Genomic DNA, 10,715 nt, shown 5'->3' on the forward strand with positions numbered 1-10,715 from the left:
GATTAAACAATACTCATCAAATTGTAATTTTTATTTCTTAGCTTTAAATTTGTAATGAATTATTTTGGAAACAGTTGCAAATAATAGTGATATAGGTGAGTAGGTGCCAACCTAGTTGGGATGTACTCATCTATTATGATACAACAAATTTTGAAATAAATTTATACTCGTAAAAGATTTACTGATTATTAAAAAAGAAGTTATTTTTATTATTTTTTTATTTTTATAATTTTTTGTATTTGTAATTTATGTCATTTTAAGTTATTAATAATATTATTGTTTTTATTAGCATTTTCTGTAATTTTTATGTATATTTTAAAATTTAAAGAGATTTTAAAAAATAAAAAAATCGGGCCCGGGTCCGAGCTTTGGGTTTTTCCGGCCCGGACCGATCCGGATGGACAGACCTACTCAGACCTCATAGTTTTACTTTACAATTTACGAGTAACAATCGAAGCCTTGCATGAAGCGGAATCATAACATTATTTATCAATTACACAATATATAATAATAATATGTATTTTGCTTTGGTATAATAGATGGCCAATTCTATATATTTTGCTAAATTTTTTCTTGAAAGTTACCAACAACTGTGATTTTTTATAACGTTTATCAATTTTAGGAAACTTACTAGCTCCGTGCTTAATAAATCCATGCATCACACGGGTTGAAACTAGTTCAGATTACAACAATAAACATAAACTCCTGTAAAACACAACATTGGCTTGCAAAAAAGGGGAGCGATCCGGAAAGAGAGAGGTGGGAAAAGAAAGAAAAAAAAAAAGAACAACACAGCAGTATCTCCCTACAACTAGAATCTACCACCCCGTAAAATCTCACAACTGACGCAATCCAATCCGAACCCAAGCCCATTATCAACAAAATCACCCCCTAATTCAGGCTTCTCTCAAGCACATCAATGAGTTTCTCAGGCACGGTAAACTGAGGACAATGTCCATCCATTTGCACAATCTCCAAACTCACCTTCCCTCTTAATTTACTCTGAATGTAATACCCGACCGATATCGGCACCACCGCGTCGTGGGTCGCCTGGACCACGGTGCACGGGACGTGCACGTGCTCGAGCACGTCCCTGTGGTCGCTGAGGAATACGGTTTGGGCCACGGATAATGCGATGCTAGGCCTCATCCGCTTGAAATCTTCGGAGTATGTTTTGCTGGAGGTGGGCTCGTTGGAACCGAGGATGAGAGGGATGAAGTCTTCGGCCCATTTGTTGAAGTTGGATTCTGCGCTAAAGAGCATTGTGTCGATCGTTGGCTGGTCGAATCCTCCTTCGTAGCCTTCTGCGTTTATGTACCTATAAAACACAAATGATTTTATGACAGTATGGGACAGTCTTACGTTGATCTCAAAGCTGCTGATGGTTTTCTCTGATAAAAACAGGGGTTTTTCCACAGAAACCATCTTTAAAATAGAGTCATATTATGAAAACCATATTTGAATTTTAACTTATATATAAATCATTTTTAAAGTGTTTTTTGTTGCACTCAACTACCCGGACTCACTTTTAAGTCAAGCTTTTTCAATTTTGTCATAATAATTAGTTGTCAAATATCAAATATATTAGAGAGTGATCCTTAATGGAGGTTAAGTGAGATCAATTACCCAAAAAATTTTAACCAAAAAGTGAGTCTAATGGTTGATTACAATAAAAAGTGCTTTAAATGTGGTTTATGTATAAATTAAAAATCAGAGGCGTTTTCTATAAAATGACCATATTTTAAATATGACTTCTATGAAGAAACCCATAAATATAATCTGTTATAGGTTGCCTCAAATACTCAAATCCATATTGTTTTGGGAGTTACTTTTTTAACTTGGTCTGTTTTGATCAAGAGTTCTACATTAGACTTTGCACAACCAATCATATTAGAGGTTTATTATTACTTGGACTCTTGTTGGGTTTTAGGACATGTGGACTTCTATTCCTATTAGAACTCTCATTCCTTAGATAGCAAGGAGCTGAAATCTTCAAGGCTATATAAGAACAGTCTTTCAAGCTAATTAGATTCATCAATCTTCAGAGCACCAATCAAGAAGAGAGAGTTTTTTTGTGAAGCTTATTTGATATTCTTCTCTTTTGTTCCTTTTATTTAGTTGAGAGTTGTATTAGGCTTTTGGGGTGTTATTTATGATTGAGTGATTGAGAGATTCCACTTTGTATTCCTCACAATTTAGTAAAGTTTTCTCCTCCTTCACCCGTGAACATAGGCTACAAGCCGGATCATGTATATCTTTGTGTTCATGTGTTCTTGATTTTTTTCGTTCTCTCGTGTGATTGATATTAGCTTATTCTGGGGAATTTGTCATAACAAATTGGTATCAAAGCCCTCAACTATCAATCGGATGAGAAGATGACGACAACTACTACGAAGTAAGATATTAAGAAGTTTAATGGCAATATCAGTTTCAGCCTTTGGCAAGTTAGGATGATCGCCGTGTTGACACAGAGTGGATTGAAGAAGGCTTTGTTCAGGAAGTCGAAGAAACCGGCTACTATGACAGAGGAAGATTGGAACGAGTTGGATGATAGAGCTCTCACACCGATCCAGTTATGTTTGACAAATGATGTTTTGTAAGAAGTTCTCATGGAGATAACATCCACTGATTTGTGGTCTAAATTAGATAATTTGTATTTGACGAAGTCGCTCACTAATCGCCTCCTCTTGAAGCAGCGTTTGTACATACTTCTGATGTCGGAAGGAATACCCATCAAATCTCATATTGGTGAATTTAATTCTGTGATCGCAGATTTGAGTAAAATTAATGTTAAGATCGATGATGAAGATCAAGCCCTATTATTATTGTGTTCTTTGACACCTTCCTACAAGCACTTCAGGGATACTATGATTTATGATCAAGATTCTATTGGTCTCAAGGACGTCAAAGAGAATTTATTGAATAAGGAGAAGATCAGCAAACAGTTAACCATAAGTAAAAGTGGTGATAAAGCTGATGGCTTGTTTGTTCGAGGAAGATTGGAAGAAAAAGGTTTTGGAGGTAACAGGTATAAGTCGAAACACAAGAATCTGACCTGCAAATATTACAAGAAGAAAGGGCACATCAAGATCGATTGTTACAGATTGAAGAACAAAAATAAACAAGAAGAGTATGAAGAAAAATTAAAGGAGGGCTCTGCTGAAGTTGATATTGCTAAAGATGTAATTTTGTTGGCTACAGATAATATAAATAGGAGCATGAATGATTGGATTTTGAATTCGGGTTGTCCCTATCATATGTGACCTAATCAGGGCTAGTTCACCACTTATGAAGCTATTAATGGTGGAGTTGTTCTTATAGGGAATAATGTCTCATGCAAGACTGTTGGGAAAGGTACAATTCGGATTAAGATGAATGATGGAGTTATCAGGACTTTGACAGATGTTAGGCATATTCTAAGTTTAAGGAAGAATCTCATCTCTTTGGGCACTCTTGATAGCATTGAGTGTAATTTTTCAGGTGAATGTGGAGTTCTTAGGGTTACTAAAGGCTCTCTTGTGCTCATGAAAGGAAAAAAAGATTGGTAGCTTGTATGTTTTGTAGGGTTCTACCGTTACCGGCTCGGCTATAGTTGTATCGTCGATGTCAGGAGTTGATACTACCAGATTATGGCATATGAGACTTGGTCATATGAGTGAGCGCGGATTGACCGAGTTGAGTAAGAAGGGTCTTTTATGTGAACAAGTACAGAAAAATTATGATTCTGCGAGCATTGCATCTTTGGGAAGCAGAAAAGAGTCAGCTTCAGTATGACAATGCATCGGACTAAAGGTACTTTAGATTATATCCATTTAGATCTTTGGGGACCTTCTCAAGTTGTCTCGAGGGGTGGTGGTTCCAGATATTTGTTGACTTTCATTGATGACTACTCCAGGAAGGTTTGGATCTACTTTTTGAGACATAAATATGAGGTGTTTGTGACTTTCAACCAGTGAAAGTCTTTCATTGAGAAGCAAACTGGGAGGCTAATTAAGAGGCTTAGAACTAATAATGACCTTGAGTTTTGTGGAGGAGAATTTAATGAGTTCTGCAAGAAGGAGGGGATAGTTAGACATCATACAGTCCCTTGCATGTCGCAAAAGAATGGAGTGGGAGAATGTATGAACAGAACTCTATTAGAGAAAGCTTATTGTATGATGTTCAATGCAGGTTTAGGCAATGAATACTAGGCGGAAGCAGTGAATACGATTTATTACTTAGTGAATTGGTCGCCATCTACTACTATTAGTTGTAAAGCTCAAGAGAAGGTTTGGTCCGGTAAGCCCGCAGATTATTCTAACTTTAGAATATTCTGTTGCCCTGCATATGCGCATGTTAATCAAGGGAAACTTGAGCCGCAAGCGAATAAGTGCGTATTCCTAGGTTATGCATCAGATGTTAAGGGTTTTAGGTTGTGGTGTCCTGATCCGAAGTCTCCTAAGATTATTATTAGTTGTGATGTTACTTTTGATGAATCTGCTGTGTTCCACCAGAAACGATCATCGGTTTCAGTTGATGATAAGGCGTGCACTACATGACATAAGGTGGAGTTAGAAATTCGTGATTTAGCTCTTCAACAGGATAAGACTACGAGAATTTAGCAGCCAGATCCCATTCAAGTAGATGAAGTACCTCAGAAGCTGCAAGAAGAGCGGGAATATACTATTGCTAGAGATCAGTTTAGACGAAATATCCGACCACTGCGATGACATGAAGATACAGTAGCTTATGCATTGTCGGTTGACAATTTTGTGCCCTTCTGCTATTCAGAAGCTACTTCAGGTAACTACTTCGCTAATATTTATGGTCGTCATGCGGACAATTCAGTCGATTTGTTGAGGAGGCATCTTTCAGTTAGCAAGTTCAAGCCGGGCTTTGACTTGATCGATACGCGCCGCACTTAGATGCCCTGTGGGGGCTATTAGAGAAGGTAGAGTAAGTTAGCCTATTTTAGAGGGAGGAATCTTCTACGTATTTGAGTCAATGTGGAGATTTGTTATAAATTGCCTCAAATACTCAAATCCATATTACTTTGGGAGTTCCTTTTTTAGCTTGGTTTGTTTTGATCAAGAGTTCTACTTACATTAGACTTTACACAACCAATCATATTAGAGGTTTATTTCTATTTGGACTCTTATTGGGTTTTAGAACATGTGGACTTCTATTCCTATTAGAATTCTTATTCCTTAAATAGCAAGGAGTTAGGATCTTCAAGGCTATCTAAGAACAATCTTTCAAACCAATTAGATTCATCAATATTTGGAGCACCAATCAAGAAGAGATAGTTCTTTTGTGAAGTCTATTTGATATTCTTCTCTTTTGTTCCTTTTATTTAGTTGAGAGTTGTATTAGAATTTTGGGGTGTTATTTAGGATTGAGTGATTGAGATATTCCACTTTGTATTCCTCACAATTTAGTAAAGTTTTCTCCTCCTTCACCCGTAGACATAGGCTACAAGCCGAACCACATATATCTTTGTGTTTGTGTGTTCTTGATATTTTTTGTGCTCTCGTGTGATTAATATTAGCTTATCCTGGGGAGTTTTTCATAACGTAATCGTTAATTTCAAAAACCCCCACTAACTTTGGGGGTTTGCATATAACTATCCTTAGCCATTTTACCTCAAGCTCGTCCTAAATTTTGAGGGGTTTTGCATATTACCACCCTAAACTTTTTTATTCCTTTAAACCACTTGAAGATTTTTTTTCACTTTAATCCTTCTAAGTAACAATTCTAAGTCTCACATGTCTTGGCGTGGCCAAAAAAGACAAAAATTACTCTAACCCCAAAAATTCACTCTGATTGTGTTTGCGTCGAAAGTTGGTTTATTCATTGCTGAATCCATTACAATTATTTATCAATTACAGATTCAAGAGAGTGTATCTCTTTATAAGATCTCTCATTACAATGAAAATAAAGTAAAAATTACAACTCTTTTCAAACACACGAAGATGACGTTTATCACCCGCTGCTTGTGTGTGATATTTGCCTGTGCCGAGGACGCGTTAGTCCGTAGATCACTGCGGATCAGATCCGGTTGATAGAATTAAAATTCAATGCTCTTGCTTCATAAAGAAAACAATCACAAAAGTGATCATCTCGACCAAGCAAGATTACGACTCTTCTTGATATCAAAACCAAGTTTGATCCGGAGGAAAGGGGGACATGCCTCAGATCTCTCGAACTCTCCTTCTTTATGCTGAAGAATTTCGCCAAGATCTGCTAGTCTCTCTAAAATTCGTGCTCCACTCTTCAATTTCACAGCAAATTGCCTCTGATTTTCGATCCCCTGCGTATATGGCCCTAAGCTTGTACTTATAGGCTTCGGTTGCAGCGTTTTAGGATAGGAACTGATGATTTGATCTTATTCTCTATTAACAACCACTTAACAAGGTTTAGGGATAGCTTAAAAATAGTTAGGAGGCTCTGAAGTGAACAAATCCCGAGAAAAACCATAAAAAACCATCAAAAAATGCGTTTTTAGCGTTTCTGGGCACGAGCCACCCCACGGTGGCTCAGCACTGTGCGCGCCACCCCATGGTGGTTCGGCCTTGACTGAGCCACTTGAAGGTGGCTTGGCCTTGGCCAAGCCACTTAGCTTTGGCCGAGTCGTTTTGATGTGACTCAACTATCAGTGGCTATTTCGGTGGCCTTGTTTCATCGTTTACGCGCATTTCATTATTTTACTGACTTGTACGCTTCACCGATTCGCTTCATGCATTTTGTTAACTTAGAGGCAGCTGACGAGTGCGTGGGCCGCTTAGAGGTGGATGATGAGCGCACAGGCCACTTGGAGGTGGATGATGAGCGCGCGGGCTACTTGGAGGTGGCCGGCAAGTGCGCGGGCCACTTGGAGGTGGCTGATGAGCGCGCGGGCCATTTGGAGGTGGTTGATAAGCGCGTGTTCCCTTGTTTTGTCATTCCGGTGGCTTGTTGTTTCGTCATCAACGATTCGCCGCTTTGTTGTTTCGACGGCTCGTCGCCACGTCGTCTGACGGTTCGTCGCTTGACGACTCATCGTCTCGAGCTGTGTTCAGGGACTTATAGGCAATTTTTGACGCCTACATCGACTAATGAGCTACTTCGGTTGACTGATGAGGATCAATCGACTGAGAAGTTGATGAACACGCAGACTACTTGGAGGTGGCTGATGAGCGTGCGGGCCACTTGGAGCTGGCCGGTGAACGCGCGGGCCATTTGGAGGTGGCTGATGAGCACCCGAACCACTTGGAGGTGACTGATGAGCACACAGGCCACTTGGAGGTGGCTGATGAGCGCACAGTCTACATGGAGCTAACCGGTGAGCGCGCGAGTCACTTAGAGCTGACCGGTGAGCATGTGGGCCACTTGGAGGTGGCTGATGAGCGTGCAAGCCACTTGGAGCTGGCCGGTGAGCGTGCGAGCCACTTAGAGGTGGCTGATAAGTGCACGGGCCACTTGGTGATGGCTAGTGAATTCGTGGGCCATTTGGCAGTGGCCGATGAGCGCAGGGGCCACTTGGAGGTGGCCGGTGAATGCACGGGCCACTTGGAGGTGGCCGGTGAGTACGTGTTCCCTTGCTTTACCATTTTGGTGTTTGTTGCTACATCATCAACGGTTCTTCGATTCGTTTCATGCACTTATCGATGTCAGATAATCCTCCTTGACTCGGATAATGACATTCATCATCTTCTCTCCATCTCGAACTGTGTGTAGAAACCTATAGGTAATTTTTAACGCCTACAAATATCCCCTCCAAAGTATTTTAGTCTCGTTTCTTTTATAGAAGAGCCTAAAATACTTTGGATGTGATAGACCCAACCTTCATTCGGTGTAAAAGGACCTGTAATTGGCTTTAGTTTTTAACTTCTTTAATTCTCAGTCTATTCAATATTTTGTCGAATAGCTAAAATTCTTCCGGCTCTGCATTTATCGTCTGATCGTTGTCGAATTCTCGAATTGAAACTGGTGTGTTGATCTCTGATTTTAGCTCATGTCGTTGAGTCGATGTTGAACTGACTATCTTCATTGGGGATTCGTATCTGAATTACGGTTAAAATCCTTAGGATTATTCTTTGTTTTGAAGTTGATCTGAGCCTTGTTTTAGTGAGAATTGACGACGTATTGACTACGCGTTGACTGGTGTTAACTTTGATTGTAACATGTTGACCGGCGTTAACATTCATCGCAACGCGTTGACCGGCGATGACTTTTATTTGCAACATGTTCAAAGTCCTTTGTGGAAACTTCGGCTGTAATTGATGTTCTCCCGGGTGTTCAAGTCACGAGATCAACTGATAAAGCTGGTGCGTTAGTGACTATCATACTTATAGGATTTTTGGTAAATCCTCAGTCATATATAGGTTTGACGAGCCTTTACCGACTACCGTTTGAGTCGAGCTAGCATGCAGATTGTTTAAGTCCATTCCATTGGTGACGTTATGCTAAAAGAATGAACTCTCTTAGACTTGATGCTATGATATTGAATACATAAACTTCGTTATTTGTCGGAGGAATAGACTACCCGGTAACACGTGTTAGACGTAGACTTCAGGATTTTAGGCAAACCCTTAGCCATCAACGGATTTAATATGCCTTTACCGATTACCGTTTGAATCGGACTTGCATATGAATTATCTAAATCCATTTCACATGTGATGTTGTGCTACGAGAATGAACTCTCTTAGACTTGGTACTATGATATTGAATACATAGGCTTCGTCTTTTTTACGGGGAAAGACTAACCGGCAACACGTGTTAGGCGTAGACTTACCTCTATTCAAGGATTGAGATAACATCCCCCAGACATGAATCCTGGCGTTCTTTTCATGAAGAAAGGTTAACCGGCAATGTGTGTTAGACGTTGACTTATTTCTACTTAGAATTCGGGATAAAATTTCCCGTATGTGTAAGGCACGGATTTTGGCATTATTAATAATGACCTATCACGATGTTGAATACATAGGATTTTATCTTTTTTACGGTAAAAGATTAACCAAAAATTCCTGTTAGGCGTTAACTTATCCCTACTTAGGATTCAAGATAAAATTAACCATGCATGAAAAGCATGGATTTTTGGTGCTACGGTGTTGAATACGTAGACTTGATCGTTTTTGCGTGAACGGACCACCCTGCAGCATGTGTTAGATGCATACTTATCTCTATTTAGGAATCAAGATAAAGTTTCTTATGCGTGTAAGGCATAGATTCTGGTGTTGGAAGGTGGTGTCTTTTCTTGGGGCAAAGACAAAACCGATGCTGGAGAGGAAAATTTTTATATTCTATCTCCAGATACAAAAGAAACTCAAAGTGGAATATTCACTCTAAAAATTTGGATAACCCTAACTGTCAGAAGGTTTGATTACCCAATCTAAAGGTGGATTTCTCATTTATCGAGAGGGAACTCTAGTTTTGGCCCTAACTGTAGGAAGGTTTGACCAAGTGGTAGGTTTTAGACGATCCTAACTGAAGGAATGTTTGATCGCTCGATTTGAAAGTGAACCTCTCGTTCATGAAAGGAATCGAGAGGGGATTTTGGTGAAGATTTGACCAAGAAATAGTGAGAGTGAAGATACAACTAACACTGGGAATGTTGACTCGTACAAATCACTCGGTGCGTTTTTTAGTATCAAGTGGCTAGGACTTAACACGAAGGGGTTTGATAATAGCCATGGATCAGCAGCTTAAATTTTTAAATACCGTGTTGAGACTTTAACATTGGGAGTGTTAAGTGCACCAACACAATAGGAGTTTGGATGGACTCAGCCGAAAGAATTTTGGTGGACTTACTATCAGTTAATTTGATCAGTGAGAGACTTTGTAGTGGAGGACCGTGAATCATCAAGTACTCAATAGTTACACTATGGGAGTTTCGTGAGGGAAGATTGACCGAATGAAGTCATCTCATCTCGATGAAATAGTGCTCGGAAAATCACAGTGGGTGGGTTTTAATCATCTTAGAAATGATTAAATAGCCATAGTGGGAGGTTCGTTTGGAATGAATTATTCCGATGATTGGTTTTTACCATGAATAATCAGTTTTGGGTTATCCTTAAGAATACTATATGTAGTATCCTTCCAGAACTTCCCTTTAGAATGCGTTGAGGTCTCCCACCCCCAGCTCTTTGGCACACCTGAATCCAATTGTAATCGACCATATTGTTGGGTTATGCTTGAGAATATTAAGAGTAATATTCTCTAGAAACTTCCTGTTATTACAAATAAGGAAAGTAGTTTAACCTCGTATACCCGTTGGAGGAATGAAAGAAGCAGTTTAACCTCTTATACTCATCGAAGGAATGAGAGAAGCAGTTTAACCTCTTATACTCATCGGAGGAATGGGAGAAGCAGTTTAACCTTTTATACTCATCATAGGATTGGGAGAATTAGTTTAACCTATTATACTCATCAGAGGATACTATTCTTATTCGGTTCATTTCGGCGTTATGATGCCTGCGTCAACCAAGACTTGAATGCTGTTCTTGAGAGTGAAGCAAGCTTTGGTGGGATGAAGGATCCTTCTGTGGTAAGCACAGTACTTTTGATCCGAAGTGTTATCAGCTTCCTCCTGATTTGTAATAGGTGGCAACTTGATTTTGATGTTTTCAAGGAGGTATTTGAAGATAGCTAGATCCTCTTCATCCTTGAAGGAGTACTCTTTTTAGAGTCTCGGATCCGGAGTCCTTCGATACTTTTGAGGTTGCCATTGTGACTTCTGATTAGCGTCAACAGCCACT

The 10,715-nt window shown here is 39.5% G+C and overlaps 1 protein-coding gene across 1 annotated transcript in view; it reads right to left on the reverse strand.

Annotated features, from left to right (window-relative positions):
• The window catches only part of LOC109827012 (probable strigolactone esterase DAD2), a 15,626-nt gene continuing 5,526 nt past the window's right edge, over positions 616-10,715 (reverse strand). The window contains exon 2 of the mRNA XM_020393992.1: positions 616-1,318. Coding sequence (XP_020249581.1) covers positions 892-1,318 — 427 coding nt within the window. The 3' untranslated portion in view covers positions 616-891. The remainder of the gene's footprint in view (positions 1,319-10,715) is intronic.

This window comes from Asparagus officinalis, chromosome 1 (assembly GCF_001876935.1).
Source record: "Asparagus officinalis chromosome 1, Aspof.V1, whole genome shotgun sequence".
NCBI lineage: Eukaryota > Viridiplantae > Streptophyta > Magnoliopsida > Asparagales > Asparagaceae > Asparagus > Asparagus officinalis.